The sequence below is a fragment of the Plectrocnemia conspersa genome, unplaced genomic scaffold (genome assembly GCF_051122295.1).
Source record: "Plectrocnemia conspersa isolate PC_06_02 unplaced genomic scaffold, ASM5112229v1 ptg000008l, whole genome shotgun sequence".
Classification (NCBI taxonomy): Eukaryota; Metazoa; Arthropoda; class Insecta; order Trichoptera; family Polycentropodidae; genus Plectrocnemia; species Plectrocnemia conspersa.
The window spans coordinates 23,232,007-23,257,431 of record NW_028277172.1 but is presented as its reverse complement, the minus strand read 5'-3'; the positions used below and the strand labels follow the sequence as shown (position 1 = coordinate 23,257,431).

Sequence of the window (25,425 nt, the reverse complement as noted above, 5' to 3'; positions counted from 1 at the left end):
AAACACATGTTTTTATTTATTAATAATATTTAATTCTTATTTATTCTAACATAAGCTAAGAACATGTATATTTATAAGAAAATAAAATTTATACATCGTAAAAACAGCATTTTTTCGAGAGACTTTCTTATGTACTTTTAATCGATATAATTATTACGCAATATTTGCACATAAAATATATATATACATTTACAGAACCATAATGAAGAAATAGTACAAATATGTATTTTACAGGGAGTAATTAATCATTAGCGAATTTATGCCTTGATCGGTAGTTGATTGTGAGTGGAGATGCAATGAGAATTTTTTATATTTTTCCATTCCAAGGGACGGCTTTTTAACTGAAATAATATGATTAAATTATAAATTGCAAAATGCTGTAAAAATATCAACATTGAAATAAAATAGTAAAATTACATACTGTTAAAAGTTTTTTTACATATCCATATTCAGAAATTTGTATAAACTTAAAAACATTCTAATAGAAATCAAGACATCGAATACCCAAAGATCAAATTATTAATAGTGATCATTACATTTAAAATAATTTCATTGACTTGTACTTAAACATTCACATTTTAGCTTTAACTAATTAATTTAAAATTCAAGTAGTCTTTTAATACATAAGTTTTTAATAGGATTATTGATAAAAAAAAACTATGTCAATGATGAGCAATAATATAGATTTTTGATAGTATGATATTAAACTATTAAATACAACTGTATTTCATACAAAAAACTTGATATGCTTCTTGCAATACCTTTACCGATTATAATCAAACATGGATTGTATTAGCTGTCTGGACCTATACGCGATTCCGCTTACAGTATGGAACGTGCAAAGTCAAGCTCGTACAAATATTTAATTTCACTATGACTCTGTATACATACATATAGATACATTCAACTTTATACAATAAAAAAATAATAAGATAAATCTTAGGAGTGTTAAAATACCCTTCAATCGCATTACCGTACAGTTCCTCAAATCAATTGTATAATATTTATATTTTTTATATATAATATAATAATAATCATAATATATTAGAATAAATTAAAATACAAAAAATAATTTACAGCCATTTCATTTATTTACAAAATAATTTATGAACTAATACTGACTTGCCTAAACAAGTCGACAAAACGCCGACGAATACTATATAGTGCAACGGTTGATTGCTATTAAAAAAAAATTATAACCGAGTCGACCTCGAGCGACAGTAATCACGATAGTTACAATAAATCCTACGTACTTTAAAAACTTTACAAAGCTTAGAGTTATTATTGAAAGTTTTGATATAATTTTATTATGTTGCTTTAAAAATTACAGTAGGAATGTAATCGAGTCGAAAAATCTGATTCATAAACTATGTACATTTTTTTCCGCTCCATAACTATTTACAAACCTTTGAAAATATAAATTTGTGAGGTCAGATATATACTTTTGCCTTTCGCCTTTCAATTAACAAAAATATCATTTACGTATACACATATATTAAACAAAAAAGACTTACTGTCTGTAAGACGCGTACATAAATAACAAATATTATTATACTGGGGTGAATCAATCGGTAAAGGCAAAGTTTCGCTAGTAATAAATAAATTGCCTCCACTTTTTGATTCACTCTCCTAATAGACGATTACGTCTATAATATGATTCATATATAATACAAATTCATCATCGTCCCCCGTCGCCAACATAGTCTCGGCCGTGTTTTTAATTACCTCAAAAATGCTTCAGTCTTAACTATTTCATTACTAGATGCGTTTTATATTTTATCTTATATTTTTTTCAAAACCAGACGAATCCAAAATAGCATCAGCATGGCCGCTATTGCGTCGCACTTATATATAAAAAAATAAATCATTACACACACAAATTAAATAAATTAAAAATACAATTTCAACTAAATATATGATACATACATTATAAAACTATTCAGAATTGTTGACATTATTTTTTTTAGATATATTACACTGGTTTTAAGATTATGTGCCAATTAGTAGTTTACGTCCGTCCCAACGTGTTCATATTCAAACGACAGTTTACCGTCTTATGATATGTGTCACTATAGTACTTATTACTTTGTCCTTCGCTCATCTAAAAAAAATGCATTATTCCGTGACAATTTGATCGATGACACATTTGAAAAACTACAAATCGGTTTAAATACGCATATAAAATTAGCAAAATTCCTACCAATTGCACATAACGCAATAATAATGTATAATTAGATTAGGTATATAATATCTAAACATAAACGTTTGCCAATTTGTTATGCAACTGGATCAATCCTTGCAGAATATACCTCAGTGTGTACTTCTTATTCTTACGGTGTTCTTCTTTTACAGGCAGTAAAAATAAATGCTTATCATCCCAATTAAAATATCGACAAATTTCACGAATTCCAGATTTGAAAAAAAAATATTTTATAATGTGAAAGAACCCTTGCCTGCAAGGACCGATTTAATCATTGTAAAAATGTTCATATGATGGTGCAAATTTTATCAAAGTAGTATCGGGGGAGTCGTCAGTTGGCACTAGCCGGCGGGATGTCTATAGTGCGGCTCTCGTTGCCGAATATCAGTCTGAGTCTTTTCATCTGCGGCATGGGGACGGGTACGTCTGTCGACGGAGACCTCGTCCTCCGGTGCTTACCCTTGTGACGTTTACGTCGCCTGGGACCATCTAAACCCTCGAGACGAAGCACCTCGTACTCTGGCTCGTAAGAGTCCTCGCTCAGACTGGTCCCCGACTCGATCAGCTCGTCCAGCATCGGACTGCGTTTCATCCTCAACGTCAGCCGCAGCCTGCCACGGCCCGGAGGTGTACACGGACAGACGGAACCGTTAGACCCACTCTCGGAACTCGGAGCTTTATTTTCCCACGACGAACTGCTCTCGCTCTTGACAGACTCGGCGCATTTAGAAATCTTTCTATAGCCCGGCTCGTCCGAACGGAACTCTTCGCCATCGTCAAACTCGTAAACGTCCGTTGAAATTTTATTCGCTGACAAAACATCGCATTGTTCAGTGATGAGGTCCGAGTCGGGGACAGCAAAATTGACCGTGTCTCTATTCGCCGCTTCACGCTTCTTTTTGCTTTTAACCTTTTTCCTACTAGACTTGCGTTTCTTTTCGACTGTCTCTTCTTTGCTATCGTAGATTATGGTATTAACTAAATTGTCTATGTTAACGTCTAACTTTTGTAAGCTCTCGTCAACGACGGTATCCTTACCTTCGACGTCACTGAGAGCATCGTTATCATCTTCTTGATGCTCATTCAGCTTCTTGTGGTTGCGGAGAGTTATACCGGGAGACGATTCAACCTCTTCGGGAATTATCTCTAAAGGTTTTTCTTCGATTAATTCTTCTTCAATATCAACGTTGACAATCTCCGGAGGCTGCTGAACTGGGGGTGGAAGCATAGGCAGCAGCAGTGGAGGGGGAGGGGGAGGTGGAGGAGGAGGAGAAGGAGAGGGTGGAGGAGGGGGAGGCGGAGGAGGAGGAGGAGCTGGTAGTGATGGAGGCGGAGACGAAGGAGAAGCCCTAGCTCTCCTCCTCCGCAATCGACTCGCCCGATCGCTGACACTCTCAGCAATCGGTACCGTAAACTCACCACCACCAGCTCCTAACATCATCTTTTCCTTCATTACATCATCTCCGGAATCAGAAAACTTACAGCCTTGAGCTATAAGCAACTCGGCATCATACTTCGTAAGACCTTTCTGTTTCAACTCTTTCATGCTGAGCGGACTGATAATCTTGCTCTCTCTTTGGCCGCAAGTTGCGTCCGGAAGAGAAGCCTTATCAATGATGTTATCCTTTGTCGACTTCTTCGCTTTGGTGCGATTGATTCTATTGTCGGTCTCGCGCAATCTATACCTCGTCGCCTGATCTTCTGAATCCGATTTACGCACTGTAAAAGATCCCGTACTGCGGCGCTCGCACGTCTCGCATTCACAATAACAATTACCATCTCCGAAAAAGTCCTCTCCGTAAAAACACGTAATCTCCTCGCCGACTCTAATGTCACGCAGCACTTTAACGCACGCAGTGTCTCGGCCTGTAGCCACAAATTTACAGTTAGCCCGGCAGTCATGGTTAATATAAGCAGCCGGGCCCAACCACAGCTGGGCGCAGTTCTTGCGACAGCTGTACATGACGGAGAAGTCATTCTTGCCGGGGTGCAGCAACTGCGCCTCCTCTTCTTCAGTCAGCTCGGCGATACAGCCGACCAAGCATTCAATTTGCTCATTCTTAGTCCATTTTTTGGTCGCTGAGATCTTGGCGCCAATCTGGCCTTCTAGGCTGTACCGGAAACAGGCCTCAATGGCAAAGCCTGAGTCTTTATCAAAGACACGCAGGTATCGATAGATCTGAAAGAAAAATGCATGATTAGGTAATATATTTTTTAAATCCTATATCTACAATACAATCTCAAACATGATTGACAGTATAAACCAGTAGTGGGCAAAAGATTTCGACCAATTTAATCAAGCAATAAAACATTAATTAAATTAATAATTTTAAATAAAACAAAGTTAATCAAAATAAATTAATAAATAAACTTACTAAAAATTAATCAGGTATTTAATTTTTTATTTCATTAAGTTATGAGGTTATTTTATGTTCAACCTTACTCAGTTAAAACATCTAATATTTTACATACTAAAAATATTTTAGAGTTGTTTGAATGCAGAGCTATTGCATACGTGCATCATAATTGTGGCTTAAGCCGCATGTAAGAAATAGTTCTTTTAGATTTCATTATAGCGATATGTATGAAAGTCTTTTGATGTGAATTTGGAATGTAATGAGATTAAGAATATAATTAAAAGAGATGCTTTCAATCGAAACATCAGAAAAATATAAAAAATTGTCCAACGAAGAGATAAAAATTTGAAGTGAAAAATTGGAAAATAATTTACAAAAACAATACCAGATATTAGGGAAACTAAATTCTACGGATATTGACATAACTAAGACAAGTTACTTTATTTCACATGAAATTGAGGAGGCTAACAATTTATTTTCAGAAGTTGAATTTATTAATCCTTTGAACTCCTATGTCAAGGTGGGCTCGACATTTTTTTCGAGCTGTTTTTTAAATAATTTAGATCTGTAGGTAATGGTTTAAAAAGAGATTCTCATTCTACTACCAAATACCCATTCATTCATCATCTGATATTAATAAAAATTGACTGCCTAGTATTGCTCAGCAGATGCAGCGGGTGCTTAATGCAATAGTCTGTGTTGCGACCCTAAGAAATGTCATTTCTTAGGGTAATCATAAATATGGGAATTCTTTTTGTTCTGAATAATACGATAATGTTCTTAAAAACAATGCTAATTTTAGATCTCTATATGGCTTTAACTGATGCGAGATTTCAAGAATTAGAAAATCAATGCTAATTTTAGATTAGATCAGAAAGTTAGAAATGACACTACGCATCCGACCAAAATTTTAGAAGAAAATAATAACTTATCTGAAATAAAAAAAATTATAAAAAAGGTAATGCAACAAATAAGTACTATGCTCAACCTAACAGTAGTTGTTTCTAAAATTGCAAAATGACTGTTTTACTACATATTGCCATATGGAACGCCAACGGTCTATCGCAACACACGCAAGAATTTTTTTTTTCCAACAACACTAAATAGACGTCTTGCTGATCTCCGAAACTCATTTCACGGAAAAAACTTACTTCAAAATACCTGGATACTGCATTTATTCCACGAGACACCCAGATAGAACTGTACAAGAAGGCACAGCAGTAATAATTAAAAACGATATTCAACATTATGAAGAATACTTTCAAGCGACTAACGTTAAAACTCAAGATCGTTTTCAAGATTTATTTATTGGTGTGCCCCATTAATATGGCCAAGCCTGTATAGTTAACCCATTTTTTTCTTGCATTGTGTTATTAAACCACTATGAAAAATTAAGGAAAACTCATATTATAAGACAAATTAATCAACTTTTTTCCTATTATTACTATTTTTTCATCAGAGATGGATCAAGAAGGTTAAAATCCACTTCCCTGAAATTCTCGCGATGAAATGTGTATTTATTATTTCTTAGATAAGCATTTTCTGAAATTTCAAGTATAATTGAAAAAAATTGTGTGGCGCTAATTATGACATTATTATCATGAATACTTAGTTTTCATTAAAGAAAATTCTTCTGATTTTAGAACTTATTTTTACCATAAAAAATTTTAAGTAATTTTGAAAATAATTTTAAAAATTTTGCCTGCGGCATTCATCATAATTTATTTTCACAATTCTTCATATAAAGTGGCAATGCTCTATTCAATTTTTTGCTTTTCAATTAGTTTTACCTTTGAACTACATATTTTCGCATTTTTTGTTCAATTTGCCCCCTTCGTAAAAAATAATGTGTTACCGATTTAGCCAACCACCCCTGATTATTTTCCGACTAATCAGGATGGGTCTCGCACATGTACAGGATTTTCGATTTTCAAAGATGGAATCATGTATTATGAATCATTATTTCTATTGTTCGATTTTATCATTATTATATTACAAAAAACGTGTTTTTTTTAGTAATGTTCTAAAAAAAGTTATTTTTATTTTTGTTGTTGAATATTTATTATTTACCTAAAAAATGTGAATAAAATAATATCAGTTTTATGAACAATTTTTGAAAAATATTTCACGTATGAAGTGGTTAAAGATAAAAGCAACTATGAATGTGTGAAAGGCTCAGAATTTAACTGATACAATTTGTACGTCTCCTTGATTCACTATCGCAAAATTATAAAGCAAATCCAATTGTTATGGCAGTTCTACGTAAATTATCCGCTTTTTAATCTACAAGGTCAAGGTATAATCATGAGTTTAAAAATTAAAAAGTGTAATACCATTACTAATTAATATATTCTCCGTCTTCTTCTATAATAATTCTCCACAATGTTAATCAAAATTTTTATATTTGATTCGGGAAATAAGGTATTTTTCGAAACAATAAATTATTTAATGTCAATTTTTTCATATCCACTTTTGTAAAATATTATTTTTTACCTAAAAACTGATGCAGGGATCTAAATAGATGGTAGTCGTTTGGAGCAATATCTGAAGAATACGGTGGATGAGAATTAGGAGAAAAGAAAAGGAGTTCCCAAGAAAATCCATTGATTTTTTCTATCGTCTTCAAGGATACATGAGAGCGAGCGCTGTCTTAGTATAAAAATACCCTTTTTTAATTTATAAGATAAGGTATTTTTATGACCTGAGTAGCTTTTAAACGAATTAGCTGAGCATACTATATGTCTGTCGTAATTGTCCGCCTATAATTCAATAACTCATAATGAATTATGCCTTTCATTTCCCACCAGATCCATAACATTATCTTATTGGGGTGTAATCCTGTTCTGGGGGGTTGGAATTGTGGGTTGATTGGCGTCCACTGCCTTTTACGTTGCGTGTTAAATTAAAAGATTCACTTCTCATCTTCAGTAACAATTCGACTCAAAAATAAATCTTTCTGCTCTAGAATCATTAATTATTGGCATATTGAGATTCAATGCAGGAGGTTTTCCTCAAATCCATATTCTGCAAATTAAAACCTTTCTTCATTTTGTAAATATCTGCAAAGTGATGTAGGCAATACGTTGAGCTTTTGTGCTAGTTTCTGTATCTTTAATCTCAAACCTGCTTTGATCGCAGCCCTAATATCCTCACTAACAACCCGCCTTTACGTAGATATTGTGTCAAAATTCCCGGAACGAAATTTTAAGAGCAATATCTGACACTTTCTAAATTGAATGGCATTTCTGTCCACTGCATTACAGATGTTTTTAACCAGGAAATATGCCCATTAATCTTTGGTAGAGTCCAAAGACTAATGGACAGGAGAATGGAATGAAACCCATCCAACCATCGAGGCAACTGCTTGTCAAAGGTCGGCCGGTAGACTGAGGCTTCGGTGGTTGGATGATGTAACAAGGGATGCAAGCTCGGCTGGGGCCAACGACTGGAGAAGCGTGGCGCAAGATTGGAGCGATTGGGGAAAATTATCATGGGGGCAATAATAATAATCGGTACTTTCATGTTATCAAGGGTGAAATTTATTCTAAAAAAAATGTGTATTCATTTGTGTATACATTTTATTTATTGATATACAATTATAAATTACATTTTTAAAGTAGATTTGTTGCAGAGTTATTCATGTGAATTGTGAAAATTTTATTTGAAATTCAGGCGATTGATCAATATATTTTCAGTTTTTATATGAATAAAATAAATATTATGAAAGAGACAAAGGGGTATATATTGTTTTCATCTCTTTATTTATTCATTTATGACTACAATTTTCCATGAAAAAAATATGAAATTGTTTGGTTTATACAAGTAAACGCATAATTGTGCGAATTGTGATTCTTTAAATATTATATTTTAGATGTCACTTGAATGTTTGAGGGGGAGACTGATTTTTCTCTCAGCGGCCCTGCTTCCGCTAGAGTGGATTTTCAAGAAGAAAGAATAAATGTTGAGAATGGCATTAGAAAAACTCACCTGTAAATTTTGAAACTGATTTATAGCATTAATTAAATTAAGGAACATGTCTTAATCCTTTTGGATGCAAACAACGATATATTGTTGTTTGTCATTATATAAAATAAATGCTAATAAAGATGGTTGAAAAAGTAAATTAATTTGTAAACTTGTTACATCTTTAGTATGACAATGGCATGAAACAGATTTTGAATAAATTGAATTATAATAATGTATAGGAGGAATCGATGAAGATGTGAATAATTTTTTTTTAAAAACTGTAGCATCCAAAGGGTTAAACCTAAATTACAGAAAAATGCGATTTTCAAATGTATCGGTGTTGTGGGGTCACACCTTTTAACCCTTTGGCTGCATTCAAAAAAATTTCATACAACATCAGTGTGTGGCACTGTTTTTAATAAAAATAATTGAATATTTTATCCTATTACCTCATAAAAGTTAATGAACATGTCAATTTATATATATATATATATATATATATATATATATATATATATATATATATATATATATATATATATATATATATATATAATACATATTCATTCGGCGTAAAATTTAAAAGACGTTCTGAGTAAACAATAATTTTTTGAAAAATATTTAATTTGAATATATCTGCAAACGTTTTTGAGTAAACTTCAAGAGATGTCATAGGAACGGCTAGGAACGTCATCCGCACCTAGTGCCTGTTCTTTGTTAATCTACGTTTAAGAACACAAATAAATATTGGATTATTTGTAAAAAAATAAGCGTTTTCTGCAGACACAAAGAAATTGTTGGTAGTAAATAGGCAAATATTGTTGTTGCAACAGCGACAACAATAAACGTCGTAAACAAAGAAGGACTCACGTGATCCCTGAGCTTGGAGTGGTGCTGTTTGTTCTTGGCTAAGGTCCTCGGCATCCACTCGCCCGCCTGCAACTTGGCGTACGTCCTGTCGTAGGCCTGCGTCCTCACGAACTCCTCGACTATGGCCTTGAGCTCGTCCCTGTTGGCCTTGAGCGGGCGATACTTGACGTTCATCTTGTGCGTGGTGAAGCCGAGGAAGGGATCGAGCACCAGCGAGGTGGCCAGGTCGTCGTTCTCGGACAGCTCGCGCGGGCTCATGCCCAGGGGCTGCATCTTGTGGCCGGCGCCGCTCGCGCCCACGACCATCCTGATCCGCTACCGGCGCCCCATGGCCGCGCCCCCCAAGGGCTAAGCCCCCGAGACAGACCGCACCGAGACGACCCGAGGCGTCCCCGAGGCGGCGACGCGAGCGGCCATGCCCGACCGCTCGGCGTCTTTGGGCCAAAACGAAGCGAACGCACACGTGCGAGCGGACGACGGCAACTGTCACTCAGTCGGCAATCGGCGTTCGGAGCGAAGGGACGCCATCTTGTTTTACTGCCTTCTGCCATTTCATCGTTAACGGTCAGTACTTCGCCATTTACATGTTTATTACCAAAATATACTTTTTCTTACCCAACTAACACAATTGAGCAATTTCATTTTCTATTCAAATTATTGCTTATTCTTTACAAATAAATACTTTTAAAATCTGTAGTGCAATATATTTTTCCTATTATTTATATACCGTTGTTGTACCGCTACCTGATAAAAATAGTATTATACTAATTGTTTACTATTATAATTTATTTTCAACTCACCTATGACTTTCACCATCCGGCTCCTTAATACACCAGCATTAAGCATTGAGCTGTTTAATGTCAGCTACGAGGAGCTGATCCGGTTCGTTTCATTTAATTTTGATATTTGAATCCTTGATTTTGCAAGTGGGGCAAGTCCATATTATGTTGTTGTTAATAGACTTATTGTATATTGTTTACGGTCTTTTTTCATAACAATTTCATATGCAATAATTATATTCCCGCTATTTAAACAAAAAACATGTTTTTAATAGGGCCCAATGGACTTACCTCACTTTCAAAAGTACTGATTTTATGAAAATGCTGATTTCAACAGTTTAATTGTAATAATATAAGAAAATATATTCAACACTTCATACTTTTTTTCGAATAAAGTTTCATATTATTTTATAGAAAAGAGAGAACAACAAAAGGAAAAATATAATAATTACATACATAACACACAACAACATATCAAAATCCTACCTAAAGGTATTATATATTACTATTATTTTTTAATTAAGTTGGTGCAAATTTTTCAAGTACTCGTGATGTTATTTTGTCGAAAATCTTTGGCCTACACCGTTTTGGCGATAAATCAATACTTTTAAATTGTGAATCACTTTCGATTGATTTTTATAATTCAATTTATACGGCGCATTTCTTAAAACTCGCATCCAGAAGATTTTCAACCACTAGACAGCTTCGCCATCAATATTTTTGGTACTTTTCAAAATTGCCTCCTCCAGAGGTTTGCTTGAATAAAAGTTTTGTGTAGTAAAAATGGATTTTGCTTGCGACATGTTTGTATTTTTATATTGTAATAATCGTCTGGAATATACAGAAAATTGGTATTTCGAATAAACATTTCTACAACACCAAAATTGCGATCATTTGCCAAGAATGAATGTCCACATAATAAGAATTTATGGTCAATAATATCTATATTGTTATCGCTATAAGCGCTAACATGTTTTTGAGTTGTCACATTTTGTACATGTTTTAAACAACATGAAGTTACTTATTGTGATCCTCTGGATGCAGTTGGTTCATTCCAAGTATACATATGAATTCCATCATCATGTAAATTGTGGAAACCTTGATTTAAAACATACATGTTTCGTTTATAGTATGAAACAGAAACTGTCAGTTTAGGGTATGGTAGTGCTTTTTGCAAATCAAATGTAAAAGCAAAACGTTAAATAATTATAATTAATTAATAATTTTAAGTATTTGCCACAAATGTTTTCAGATTCAAAATAAGCTAACCCATCACGAACAATTTTATTAAAATATGTGGTGGATTTTTTTCCACCGTTTTTATTGTCTGAAGTCATTGAATATTGTTTTTGTAATGTATTTTCTAATGAAATAGAGTTATCCGGATTGGATGTTACAATTTTTATTTCTTCATATTCATCAACAATACGGATTAAATGAGAAGCTTCCTTTTCTTTTTTCCAACAAAAACGTTCTAAACGTGCACAATTATTTTGATTGAAATATGTCTGAGAATTGATAATCCGTAGTCTGTAGATCTTTTCCAATTGTGTAAATATTGTAAGTCTTGAATTTTTAATTTTAATTCGGTCAAAATTCGTTGCTTGAAGAAGTCAGTTTTTTCAACTCTAAATAAAAAATGCAGTTTAACGTCTGCACTCAAAAACGTGAATAATTAACACTGCGATTCTTAAATTTATTATATTAAATGAAACATCAATTATATTTATGTTTCGATTTTGCTTCAGTTTCAGATACCGAAATACCAGTATTTAATTTTCTAAAACCGACTTATACACCAGGATCTTGATTTCGGTAATACTAGTATTGCAATCTCTAGATGTGATGGAATAATGTCAGATGAATTTACAGTCGATCTGAGTTCACATATGTTGCATCTTTCTTCAGACTATTCCATAACTAAATTAAAAACAAAAGTAAATAATCAAGCTTAACTGGTTTCTGAATGTGTCATGATAAATTAGACATTTGGACTGGTTCTCCGTAAATGGTAGCATTTGCTTATGACCATGAAACTGTTCTTATACAAACTTGCCACACTACGAATCAAATGTAAGTTGTGAAGTCAATTGCAATTAATCCAGAATTCAATTAGTAGAATTTGTAATGTTCATATCATAAGAATAATTTTTAAATCCATGCCGATTAAATGAAATAGAACACGTCTAAGTCCAATTAGGCGTAAGCAAACTAGCTGATGAAAACTAGTAAAGCGCCAAACAATTCTTTTGAAAGAAAGAAACAAAACAACAACAATAATAAATACAACATCAAATAACAGAAACATAAATCAGCTATGAATTATGTACTTATTTTCTCATTGATGTATGCAAAACTTTTTTTAGCCAGGGGACGGAGTGAGTGACTTATTTCTTCAGGGTCCTAGAGTTAAACTAAAAAATGATATCACATTATAGGAATGCGGTTTTAAAAAAAATAGATTAAAAGTGTTATATAACATATTATTTACTAAAAAATATATTTTAAAATTAATATATACAAAAATCGACTTTTTACATTTTTTCTACAAAAAAACCAATTGCAAAAATTATTTTCACTTTGGTAATTTTAAGCTATTATTGCTTATTTACAGGACAATTATATGGTGTTTTTAATTTTTATCGCACTAATAAGGTTTTCATTTGACTCGCCTTATAGTATGTTCAATGTGTATTTTATATAAATGTTATATTTTATATATTAATAAATTGTGTTCAGACAATAGTTCCATGGTGGTCGTTTATGGGTGACAGCCCGATAATTACAAAGGATACGTACAACATTACTTATTCGATACGAGGCCCTAAGTATTTTTTCTAGACGCGTGTCTCTATACTTATGAAAGGGTTAAAGAGTGTTTATGTTGCGGTAATTGCTAGCTTTCATTTTTTTTAAATACTGACTATTTTTTGTAGTTTTCTATAGATGGCCATTGCTTGAACACCCTCAATTAATTATTTTTTTACTTTTATTATTAATTTTAATGTGATGTTTTAAATATACCAGTATTAAAAATATGTATCGATATTGCATGCCTTAGTTATGTCATTATTGTATCGCTATTGCTAATGAAACGCCATTAAAATACTTGTTCTTACTCCCAATTTACGTACACTTTGTTTAAGTGTACGTAAATTGGACTTTGTTTGCCCAACGGCAAAAACGCATTAACTAATATTAATGCTATTTTAGTAAAACTGTTTTTGTAATGTAAGTACATACGCATACATATTTATAATTATAATAATATAACATATTTTTAGAATTATATTTTATTCATTATTTTAAATTAAAATTATTTATTCTACTTGTACTACAATTGTTTTAAAGCACCTGAAATACTGCTTCAATACAAGCTTTTATCTTAATTGTATTTAATAAAGATTAACGCAAAACATATGTTGACTTATAATTCAACCTGTTCTTACTATAAATTGTTTATTTTATTTTTTCTCAAGAAAACTGTTATCGTGATATTACATCATTAGATGAAAAATATCATAGTGAAATCATAATTCACAGAAAATTAAAATTATTTAGTTATTATTCATTTTTTGTAAAAAAAAATAATTTACGATTGTAATTTGTTAAATTAAGAGATAAGCCTATGATAATATATAATTTTGCCATTCAAAGTCAACACTCAGTTTTTGTAATCACTTTTTGTTAGTACATTTTATTGTATAATTAATTGCTTACTCTATGACTGTCGATAGCAAAGTAGTACGTTATACACTAAATGATATCAATTTTTTCTTACAGTTTCAACAATGGCGCACGGAGAAACAAAGCAGAGCTTCAAAAGTGGTGCCATCGACTTTGTCGCGGGCTCTCTAGGTAAATTTATTTATAATCCGACTTATAAAATTACATTTAAATAAAATATTTCTTATATTTTTTAATATCACAGGAGGCGTAGCTCTAGTATATGTCGGTCAACCGTTAGACACGGTCAAAGTCAAAATGCAGACCTTTCCCAGCTTGTACTCGGGAATGTTGAATTGTATAAAAACCACGTTAAAAACCGACGGATTTGTGAGAGGATTATATGCCGGAACGACTCCGGCGATTGCGGCCAATGTGGCAGAAAATTCAGTTTTATTCGCTGCTTATGGAGTATGCCAAAAATTCGTCATGTCTATGAGTGGTACAAAAGTGAGCTTAATTTAATTTCATTGTAATAAAGTGAAAAAATTAAACTTATGAATATTATGTTACAGAAAGTCAACGATATGTCGGCGTTCGAAAATGCAAGTGCCGGTTTCTTAGCCGCTTTCTTTAGCTCGTTCACTCTGTGCCCAACGGAGCTGGTCAAGTGCCAGTTGCAAGCCATGAGGGAAGTCTCCTTGATCAACGGACAAACTGTAAGATTTATTTTACCTATTGAAACGCAAATTGTATAACTAGGCCAAAGCAAAAATGACGTCAAATCGTATTATTGTATCAAAACAGTATGTATTGATATATTTTTATCTCGCGAATGCGTATATTTATGTTTATCTTAAACTTAACTGAGGTCATAAAGTCGTAAAAAAATAATTGCTTACAATGAATACAAACATATTATTGTTAAATTCTACTTCGCTCACGTGAGAAACTTTTTTTTTAGACGCACATAAGTCCAATACAATTGACGCAACAAATCATACGAGAGAGAGGTGTTAAAGGATTATTCAAAGGACTTACATCCACATTAATGAGAGAGATGCCAGGATATTTCTTCTTCTTTGGCGGCTATGAAGGTATACATACATAATGGGCTCTAAAAGTTTTAAAGACTAGATATAACCAATGCAAAACAATAACAAATATAGTAAAAATAATCATTTTCATAAAAATTTGCCTAATGTCAATAGCTACTATTGAAAAAAATTCATAAATCGAAAACAACAAAACATCTGCAGCTGTCAAATTGATATTTCTTACTTTTTCAATATTGCAATGACCTGAAACCAGTGTAAATTATTTTTATAATTTCATCACAAATTGATCTTTTTTTAAAGATCCGTTTTAGTTTGAAAGTTATTTTTTTTAATTGATGTAAGGATTTTTTGTTTTTCTAATTAACCCTTTCACTGCGGATGGCATCTATAGATGCCATCAAGAAAATCGACAGTGCATATTGGGCACCTAAAGGTGCAATGAACCTCCGATCCTTGTAATATGGGTATTTTATATTATATAATATAATTTAATTCTGAAAATCACCTTAATTTATTGAACAATAATTTTAATATAGTGAAATCTCAGTATAGCGAAACTAACAGGATCGAAGAAAAAAATTCGTTATATTGAATGTAATAAAGATGATATATTTTTATTTTATTTTTAATTACCATATTACTACTACATCATAATAACCTCTTACAAGATTGAAAGATCGTTTTTTTTTGTCTATTTTGAAGGATTCTGTAATGAACACAATAAATTTTGTTAAAAAATGTTTTTTAAAAAAAGTTTGAGGGTCGGCGAAGCACCTTGAATGTCGCTTGTGGACACATCAGGCACACGCGAATTCAAGGACGAACTGAATATGGAGAAATATTGCGTAAAGTTGTAACGTCATTCTTAAATTCGGACCAAATATTTCGTTATACTGAGATCAGTCTTTGTTACAATGAAAACATTTTGTATGAATCGGGGACAAATTAAATATTCGTTATTTCGGTATTCGTTACAAAGCGATTTCACTGTATATTTAAATCTGAAAAATAATTATATAATATTTATTGAATTATGACAAAGTGCAAAATGTGCAAAAATACCAGCCATAGTCAAAGGGTTAAAAATTAGATATACAATAAACCCCTCTATAGCGTACTTTTTGTTACTGTTTGTCCCTTGACTTTGCTAGACGTATTTTGCGATAAGCGGAACGCCGCTGCGCTATAACATTCCAGGGATATTCATCACAACACAGTAAGAAAATATTTATTTTTGTATAGCTATGGAAAAAAATATGATCAAGCAAATCAATGTACACGTTTTTAAATACATTATGTATACGTTTTTCAGGGGGTTTCAACCATTCCAATTTTTATAATAAAATTATTTAATTATATAATACATATCTATTACAAGTCTAAAAAAGTATTAATGAATCATAAAATACATTAAGATATATGATATAAGACACTATATCCAACATTCAAATTTTAGTGCATTTAAAATAATACGTAATCTTTCTAAACTTAGCTAATTTTTTATTTCAAAATTGAAATGCAAAACCCATGTAAATATAATAATTTATTCAATACGATTGTTTCACGGAGCAATCTGCTGAATTAAAAAAACAATTAGAAAAATGTCAAGCACCTTATTATAAAATTCGAAAAGAAATGCAGACAGGAGACAATAAAGAAAATTATCCAGTTATTAATGAAATTGGTGATGAAATTAAGATATTAAATAGGTCTCGATGGAACGTGATATTAGATGCCACTGACAGTAATTAAATGCATAATTACATGATATAAGACGTTTATTTTTTTTCATTTCAACCATTATTGTTTGTTTTTAACATAATTAATGGTTTTTTTTATATATAAATAATATATAAATAAATTTTTATTATATTAAAATAAAACATACTGCAGAAAAGGTTTAATAATTTATATTTACTTTTTATTATTTATTCATTGTAGGCTTGTGCATTTTAAAGTGTTTATTAAAATTATCATATTCTTACATGCATTACATACATGATTAGGTTAACCTAACCTAATTTAAAAATATACTATTATATTAATTATACTACGCCCTGTTGAGAGTGACATCATCACGTCTTGTTATTGTTACACAGGCACCAGATCATTATTGACCAACCCCGGAGAAACCAAAGATGATATCGGATTTTTCAAGACTATGGTAGCTGGGTCAGTAGGAGGGATAGTTTTATGGACTGTGATATTCCCTTCAGACGTGATAAAATCAAGAATACAAATATCTAGTTTAAATTTGACATTCAGAGATGTTGGGATGGACATTATCAAAAAAGAAGGTATGTATCTATATTGTTAGTGAACATTGGCTAGTTTACTAACATTAATATATTACCACATAACAGCTAACGTTTTAATATATCGTTTATTAATTTATAATATTTTTTTAGGACCACTCGCTCTATACAACGGATTAAAACCAACTTTAGTAAGAACAATACCAGCTACTTCGGTTTTGTTCGTCGTATACGAATATTCCAAAAAATACATGAAAGCCTTATTCGGAGATGATTGACTTAAATAAGTTGAAATAGTTTAGTTTATAGACAATTGTTATATTATTTTTATAAAGAATTTTATTAATAGTTATTTTTATTAAATGATTTACAATGTATTTGAATTTTTTATTGTGCACTTGTGCAAATGTCACTCAAATTTTTACATCAAAACAGATTGAATCAATATTTATAAGAAAATTTCAAGAGCAATTCTAAAATTAACACATAGTGTAGATCAGATGTGTATTATCGAATCATACAATGAATGCTTTTCACTTCTGGAGCTCGTGCTTTAACCCAAGCTTTAAATCCAGATTTTCTCCCTAACATATCTGGTGCTCCATCTGTACAGCACCCACATACATTAGTCCACAAAAGATTTTCTGATTCAAAAAAAGATGAAACCTTTTCCAAAATATCTGTGGCCTTTGTAGTTGTTTCAAGAGGAGAACGAAAGAGATCTTAGAAATTTTTGTTCGTTTAGCAGTTAAACGAACAAAAATTTCCCAATTAACTTTTTTTTACAGCTTGGAGTGCTAAATATACTTGGGTTGGCCCTGGCTAAAGCCATTTTCACTCAATAAGTAGTGAGACATCAAAATGAAGTCTATTCTATCAATAAATACTACTATGCACAACCTAATCCGATTTTGTAAAAGTTGTCGTGAATGTAAATAGTGATTTATATTTTGGGGTTATGACCCTAGGGGTGATTGACCTCGCGGCCAATAAGACGTGTGAATCTAGTAAGACTATTGATATATTTACATGAATGCGACGGACGATTATTGGTAAGACATTTCCTCCAAGCAGTAGTGAAGGTGACATAGGTGATGATGCCCGTGAATGATCCTCAGGGTTCTTGTGACTGCCTGCAGCAAGTGTCAGGAGGTAGTTCTTCTTGAGGCTGGTCGTTCGGGAGTTCCAGGTCGTCTCTCTGCGTCTGTCTTTGAGTGGTTGCTGATGACTCACTCTCCGACGTCTGTCTCTGGCTGTCTTCCTCTCTGACCGTCTCGTCTTCATCGGAGTCCAGGCTTATATCCTTTAGGGGCTAAAGACTAGCTGGCCAATCGCATATGTGTAGGGATCTTCCAACCAATCCCTCCAGTCGCTTCATAGAACAGCGAAATACGTCTACGCCTTTAGAAAGCGACGTTCGCTCGTCCAAGATCGTATTGCATTTTTCGAAAACGGTCACGGATGTGGTGATTTATGATATCCGTGACCGTTTCGCCTCAAAAGGATTCTCTCAACGATGGAGAATAGTTACTGTGCACTCGTGTTGTGCGGTCCTCAAATCCTTTTACGCCATTATGTTATTTGTCTCCATTGTTAATAAATCTTCGTTTTTGGTCACAGTAATTAACGAGAGTTTAAGGGTTTGAGGCAGTGACCTTTTCAAATGTGGTCATCTGTGTGTGGTCGCTACAATATAGATGCTGATTACTGAAAAAATAATGAAAAAAATCGATTACGTAGTTTCTTCACAAATCATACTTCTCATTTTGATATTTAGTAGAATGAAAAGGACATGAAAAAATATTACAAATCAGAATCAAAAGCATTTTCTCCCAAACTAGTTGAAACTATTATAATTACATCAATAAAACTAGTGAAAATCAGTTCACTAGAATGTTGCCGCCTGTCTGTCCCCTTTCATCTCAGTGTCTCTCCGGTCCCTTCATCCACCTACAGTCTGTATCTAGACTCCGTGCAGTACACATGTCATAGTGGTCTGAACTTTGGAAACTACTTTTTAGTTATACAGTGTCACTTAAGAGTGCCTGTGCTTTTTTTTTAGACGACAATGCCTTCCCGAGGATGTGTTAACACACCGGATTGTTTTTTCTATATTTGTGGCAATCATACTGTAAAAAAATCAATGGAACATTTCAAATTTTGTGAAAAAAGTGTACTTTGCTTATTTTGGCATGAAATTCGAGGATCAGGCCAAGCCTTGAGTCCCCCATAAAGTTTGTTCGATTTCCGTGTAAGAACTGAGGCAGTGGTTTAATGATGAAAAGCAATATTTTCGCTTTGGTATATCAATGGCTTAGAGGGAGTCAAAAAATCTTATTAATGACTGTTATTTTTGCTCTAGTAATATGCAAGGTTTTAATCTGAAGAACAAAAAAGAGATTTCTTATCTTAAAATTCCCACGTGGACCTGGAATGCCTGTTCCTTCCCTTTCAGATATACTAGAGAATATTTTAGGTGATATTGAGACACTGCCCTAAACATACAGCGATGATGATAGAAGTGATTCATATGCTCCAAAACCTTTAACCCAGTCTGAGTTAAATGATTTAGTCAGAGACTTGGATCTTCCTTAGGAACCTGCAGAGCTTTCAGATTCTAGATTGAAAAAAAATTATTGGCACCTGCTACGTCCTTTTATTGGTTTCGAAGTAGAGAAAAAGAGTTTATTCCTTTTTTCTCAAGAAGGTGATCTTGTTTTTTGAAAAATTTTCCCAGACTCATAGTTGCTTTCAATGTTTAATACAAACCCGACGATTGGAGGCTTTTTATTGATTCGTCTGAAAGCAGTACTCTTACATAACGGCAGTAAGTATGTATGAGACATTCAATTAATTTGAATGAATGCTACGAAAATCTTGAGATGATTCTTAGCAAAGTTGTGGCGACTTAATAGTAATATCGATGATACTTGGTCAGCATAGTGATTACGCTTAATTTCAATGTTTTCTGTGTGAATGGGACAGCTGTGCCAGAGATCAGCATTTTATCAAGAAAGTATGGCTAATCAGAAATACATTACAGCCGGGAATCAAAAACATTGAGAGGAAATGCCTAATTGATCTGAGAAAAGTTTTCTACTTCCACCACTTCACATTAAGTGCCTGATGAAACAATTTGTCAAAGCTTTGCCAAAAGAAGGAGAATGTTTTCCGTATTTCTGTGATCAACTCCCTAGTTTTTTAGAGGAAAAATTGAAGGAAGGCATTTTTGTTAGACCCGACATCAAAAAATTTACTAAGGATAAAAATTCTAAGCAAAATTGAAATAAAGTGAAAAAGAGCCGCGGAAAGCATTTAAATTTGTTGTAACCAGCTTTCATGGAAATTAAAAAAGAGTCAAACTACAAGTATATTGTTGAAGATATGTTGAAAAATTCAAGATTTTGCGCTGTAAAATGAGTTTAAAAGTACCTTTCCTCCATTCACATCTGGACTTCTTTCCTAAAAATTTGATGAAAGATTTCACCAGGACATAAAGATAATGGATATACAATACCTAGGAAGATGGAATATGAACACGATCATAAGTTTGTTGAAAAGAGATGACCCTAAACATGTTTACAAAGGAAAAGCGGAAAACGAAGTTTTGAGGGAAAGAGAAAATGTTGCTATAAAGACTTGTAATTTTTTTGTATATATTTGAAACTTTCTTAATGATTTTAGTTTTCATATTTGTGTATTTCTTGTATATATTAACATTAAAACACACATATCTTAAAATCCCATTTTGTCATTATTTAATATTTTATTACTTTTTTATGAAATAACCTTACATGATCATTTTTAGAATCAGCACTAAAAATCAGCTAAAAAAACCAAAACAATTTTTAACAAGTTGTTTTTGCAGGCCTGTTATTTAAGCTAAGAAAACAATTTGTGATGTTCGATTAGAATTTTAATTATACGATAAGCACAAATTCTGGTCTCAGCAGAAATAAAAAATACTTTTTTTTTCACTGATTTATATAGGATTTGAACCCAGGTCTTTTATGTATTAGTCATGTTCAGAATAAATTATTCACCTAAGTTGAGCGCTTACCGTAAATTCAACTTTATATATACATATTCAAAGCATATAACTATAAATAATGTTTATTTGAATAGCATTAAATTAGTGAACTGACCTTTCATTTAAAACTTTCTCCAAGTTCAAGGGCAGATCTCGATCTATAAAATTGTATTCAATCAAAATAAAACAACCATTACTATTATATACAATAGATACTGTATTATATTTATTGACTACATATTTCATACATTTTTTCTACTTCAGCTATTTCTCTGTCGTGTAAACTATTTCGAATAAAACGCATTTTTTGCTTCTCTTCCAAAGACTTCCACTTCATCATGTTCACCTGAAAAAATAAGTACACATTTATGTTTGTCTTTTTGAATCACAAATTGTTCAAATGTACCGGAATAGGTGTATAACCAATCTTCTTCAACTGCCTCATTTTCATCTTTACAGCCGCAGTTAATGTTTCCGTATGTACCAAGTAACTATAGTGACCATTTAAAACGAAAGCGTACCATTTATTCGAATCTTTAGGGGCTCTTATTATTGAACCAAATATCAAGCTTTCGGAGTAGCTTGTTAGATCCACTGGGTTATTTTTGTTGTCAATTGAAACAATATAAACTGCAAAATTGAATATATGATTAATATTAGTGGTCCTGTCGTTCTTCTTATTTATTTGTTTCAAGAGTTTTAGAAATAAAAATAATATTAAATTGTAACGTGACTGGCATTAGCCCAATGCGTTTTAACTGGATAAACATAATCAACGCCTACACGTAGGTAGTGAGGCGGAGCTCGTTTTTTTTTTAATTATTTATCAGTAAGACTTAGGAAAACTTAATCTGCGATGATTAATTGGAAATATAATTATATAATAATTAATTACGATCTCCCAAATGCAACAGAAGTTTTAAAATACTAGTTTATATGGGATTCGAACCCAGATTTTTATTTAACATGTAATAATATTTTCTAAAATAACTAATTAGTGTAATAGAATATTTAAAATGTTAGTTGTGAAAATGCTTTTATGCCTACATCAATTAAGTGAGTTTAAATATGATTAGACCGAAAACTATTGTATTTTCTTAAATTTTTAAAATTAACAAAACACACCTCCTTTCTCGTAATTAGGTAAAATATTGAATCCCTTCACGTAGTTGGGTCCTCCAAAATATTTCTCTAATCCTAGATTTACACCCAAGTAATTTTTATCCATAATGCTTAAATGATATTTGCCTGTATTATCTGGCAAATATTCCGAAAAAAAGTTAGAGATACTTTGCCGAGCTTTAGACAATAGACGATTTCCTGTATAATTAGGCAGTTCAATGTCGACGGCGCAGTCCAGCGACAGCAATTCCTTTCCCAACGGATTCTTCAAATCTATATACCCTCTGTAGACATTTCTGTAATTTTTCTCGACGAACGTCGGATCGAGAACCTCGCTTATCATATCTTCAGAAAACACGCCCACTCTAAGCAAATACGATAAGCATATAGCATAAGATCTGGGATGCAATTCGATATCTATTCTACGTTCCGGTGTTTTCAGTTGCTCCAAGATGCAATCGTATAGAGCCTTGTCTATATACTCCAACTCAGTGAACGCTAAAGTCAAACGCTCGAGATCTTTTATTCTCGCTTCAGACGGATTACTCATGAACTTTTCTTTTATTATCTTGAGCGATTCTGAATGGTACAGATTCACCGTTACAGGCAAAGTAGCAATCTGAACGGTAGCTATTAAGTTAAATCTAGGTATTTGTGGAACAAATTGATCTAACAGTTTTTCCATTGTAGAAATATTAGCATAACTAGCACTACTTCGTAAACATTTTAATACACAATTAGTAGTTAGATCGTCCACATTTGACAATTCCTTAGCTAATTTATCCATCAATCGATTTATAAACTCTTTGTTTTTTACTATGGATTTACTTTTAAAAAATCCAGCACAAACGATTGCAGTTTCGATCATATTCATATTATCTAATAGTTCAATCCATTTGGTTTCAAATTCAATTATATGATGCGGTTTCATTCTTGTGCTGCTTATATAGAACATAGTCTGAATGAACTGCAGTGTTGACAAATTTCTCAAATTTCTACCCATCTTGAAAATAGTTTTGGACATGTAATCAGACTTTCTAGACAAACTCAATAAAAAAAAGCAATCAGCGTGCAAAAGTATTGTATCAGGTTCATAAATACTCATCCTTCTGACTAAGATATCATCTAAAGCAGCCCAAATTTCCACCAAATTTCTGGTGAACACGGAGGGCGCATCTGGCCACTTAAGAAGATTGCCACTGATCGATCTCAGTTTATCATCATCCATCTTCTCCATTGTATCAGTAAGATTATCAATAAAGTCGTCAAATTCCTTCAGCGTAATTGGAATATTATTCTTGAACGCATAGTCAGACAATTTAACAAAAGCTGTGTGTAACTCTTCTGAAGTCTTGCCCTTCCAATTTTCTTTTAAAATACCATTATATTCCTCGTCGGTTATCTGAGTTACCGGTTCCGTATTACAATAAAGATTAAATTTTCCATTAGTTTTCATATAGTCACGGAAATATGTACTCTCCGTTCCTTTATATAATTTATAATGCACAACACTCGAAGTTGATATATTTCTGACGTTTTTAGAAAATTTAAACAGATTTTCTTTAACTAATATATTGGAAATAGTCAATAATCGTTTAGCACTAATTACATTAACGTTATAAAATTTTATAGAAAACATTATGTGTGGTTTTATACAAAAAAGTTATAAATATATTAACATGGTTCTATAACCTAAAACCATTCGTTTTTGACAGTGGTTTTGATATAAAACCCTCAGAATTGTGACCATTCAATAAATAAATTAAAAAATCAGTAAATAAAAATACACTTTAAGTTCGATTAATTAAAAATGTGTTTATTTTTTAATAACATTATTTGTTTTGTAGAGGGCATATTTATATTATTTAGATTTCATTATGACCAAAACGTAATGGCACTTTAGTAACATTGGCGTAACGGACACTCTTTTCGTGGCAACTCTGACGGGCTCACACGCTGGTGCGGGCCCGCGCCTCATTCGATTGTAAATAAACATGTAACTTTATCATCAATAAAATACTACTGGAGCGGCTCAATCTGTGTCTTATTGCCACCCGTTGCCAAAGTTTATTATTAAATAAAAGGCCAAAATGTAAAATTATATAAATATAACATAATTAAGGAGCATAAACGCATTTTTTATTACCTACTCGAATTAACAATAATTTAATTCACAAAAATTAAGCAAGCATCTTTTGTAAGTAATTTAAATATGTGTATTTTACTAAATACAAAAATTTATGCATTTTTACTTACCATAATACAAAATTAATAAATAAAGACATCATAAAGCTGATTTAATTTAATAAATTTCCTGAATGAGTTATTTTTATAAACGAGCGGATGTACTTTTAACATTTTGGAAATCATTAAAATATTATAGAGAAACGTAATCTGTAAACTTAAATACTGTAATATATACTTAACATTTGAATATACCTCTTGAATCATTTATAAGCCTTTAAACAGATAAATTATAAAAAATTCGCAGCATTATATTTTAACTAATAATCATTTGAATGCATATAATTTAGTAATTTGACCAAATTATTTATGCAGCTGTACGATGAAGACGATTATCAAAATTGGTTGTAACCAATTATTATTAAACATTATCGATAATGGAACTCTTCCTAAATAAAGTAACCAGATTTTGAAAAAATCAAAGGACATTAGAAATGAAAAATCCATCTCGGATTTTTTTTAATATTATTTAAAAACTATTTGTATCGATTCGCATATATACCGTATTTATCCAAAAATAAGACTCGATCTTTTTTTAATTTTTGCTCCAAAATATACATTGGGGCTTATTTTCAGATGATGATATTTTACTCGCTTTACGACCTTTTGTAGACCTAGTTTCCCAATTTTTTTACGCTGATTCCTTTCAATTATATTTTAAATGTATTTATTTATTTGCATGCGTAAATGACCCTTGAATGGTTTATTTATTGCAAGAGTTAAAAGTCTAGAGATAGGCAGTCATTCCTGCGAAAATCATTATTTTGTCAATTATTTTTTCAGCAAAGAAATTCTTCATGTCTTTAGCGCGACGAGTACTGACTGAATCCCAAATAAGCAAATCATTTTGGTGACCTCGAAGAAGTGGCAGCATTAAA

The 25,425-nt window shown here is 32.2% G+C and overlaps 3 protein-coding genes and 1 long non-coding RNA gene across 7 annotated transcripts; 2 read left to right on the top strand and 2 right to left on the bottom strand.

Annotated features, from left to right (window-relative positions):
• Positions 1–2,344: 2,344 nt before the first annotated feature.
• Hmt4-20 (Histone methyltransferase 4-20) lies at positions 2,345–9,699 on the bottom strand. Its single transcript, XM_088189578.1, has 2 exons — positions 9,394–9,699; positions 2,345–4,379 (listed from the first exon to the last, which is right to left on the bottom strand). The coding sequence occupies exons 1-2, from the start codon at positions 9,697–9,699 to the stop codon at positions 2,532–2,534; spliced, it is 2,154 nt and encodes a 717-aa protein (XP_088045704.1). The 3' UTR covers positions 2,345–2,531.
• LOC148233495 (uncharacterized) lies at positions 5,130–7,981 on the top strand. The gene is made up of 2 exons (XR_015810364.1): positions 5,130–6,686; positions 6,737–7,981. It is a non-coding gene; the product is annotated as an uncharacterized LOC148233495 (long non-coding RNA).
• Positions 9,700–9,852: 153 nt separating the features above from the next.
• LOC148233493 (mitochondrial ornithine transporter 1) lies at positions 9,853–17,528 on the top strand. 4 transcript variants are annotated; one of them, XM_088189583.1, is made up of 8 exons: positions 9,853–9,957; positions 10,587–10,664; positions 13,956–14,030; positions 14,104–14,340; positions 14,414–14,557; positions 14,803–14,935; positions 16,996–17,193; positions 17,305–17,528. In XM_088189583.1, exons 5-8 carry the CDS (start codon positions 14,426–14,428, stop codon positions 17,427–17,429), a joined length of 588 nt encoding a protein of 195 aa, XP_088045709.1. In that variant the 5' UTR covers positions 9,853–9,957; positions 10,587–10,664; positions 13,956–14,030; positions 14,104–14,340; positions 14,414–14,425; the 3' UTR covers positions 17,430–17,528. The 4 variants fall into 4 exon arrangements, with proteins under 4 accessions (XP_088045709.1, XP_088045708.1, XP_088045706.1 ...); XM_088189581.1 differs by having other exon boundaries at positions 9,902–9,957; positions 14,104–14,348; XM_088189582.1 differs by lacking the exon at positions 10,587–10,664 and having other exon boundaries at positions 9,893–9,957.
• A 626-nt stretch (positions 17,529–18,154) lies between these two features.
• Positions 18,155–24,030, bottom strand: LOC148233492 (non-canonical pre-mRNAs endonuclease FASTKD5, mitochondrial). Its single transcript, XM_088189579.1, has 5 exons — positions 22,307–24,030; positions 21,588–21,811; positions 21,430–21,527; positions 21,297–21,339; positions 18,155–18,858 (listed from the first exon to the last, which is right to left on the bottom strand). Exons 1-4 carry the CDS (start codon positions 23,940–23,942, stop codon positions 21,300–21,302), a joined length of 1,998 nt encoding a protein of 665 aa, XP_088045705.1. The 5' UTR covers positions 23,943–24,030; the 3' UTR covers positions 18,155–18,858; positions 21,297–21,299.
• Between the last annotated feature and the right edge of the window lie 1,395 nt (positions 24,031–25,425).

Coding starts and splice junctions, on each gene's coding strand:
- LOC148233492 (XM_088189579.1), bottom strand. CDS start 23,942: ATGTTTTCTATAAAATTTTATAACGTTAATGTAATTAGTGCTAAACGA. Junction 21,812..22,306: donor ACCTAATTACGAGAAAGGAG/GTGTGTTTTGTT, acceptor TCAATTTTGCAG/TTTATATTGTTTCAATTGAC. Junction 21,528..21,587: donor TTGGTTATACACCTATTCCG/GTACATTTGAAC, acceptor TTATTTTTTCAG/GTGAACATGATGAAGTGGAA.
- Hmt4-20 (XM_088189578.1), bottom strand. CDS start 9,699: ATGGTCGTGGGCGCGAGCGGCGCCGGCCACAAGATGCAGCCCCTGGGC. Junction 4,380..9,393: donor ACTCCAAGCTCAGGGATCAC/GTGAGTCCTTCT, acceptor TTTTTCTTTCAG/ATCTATCGATACCTGCGTGT.
- LOC148233493 (XM_088189580.1), top strand. CDS start 13,964: ATGGCGCACGGAGAAACAAAGCAGAGCTTCAAAAGTGGTGCCATCGAC. Junction 14,558..14,802: donor CCTTGATCAACGGACAAACT/GTAAGATTTATT, acceptor CTTTTTTTTTAG/ACGCACATAAGTCCAATACA. Junction 14,936..16,995: donor CTTCTTTGGCGGCTATGAAG/GTATACATACAT, acceptor ATTGTTACACAG/GCACCAGATCATTATTGACC.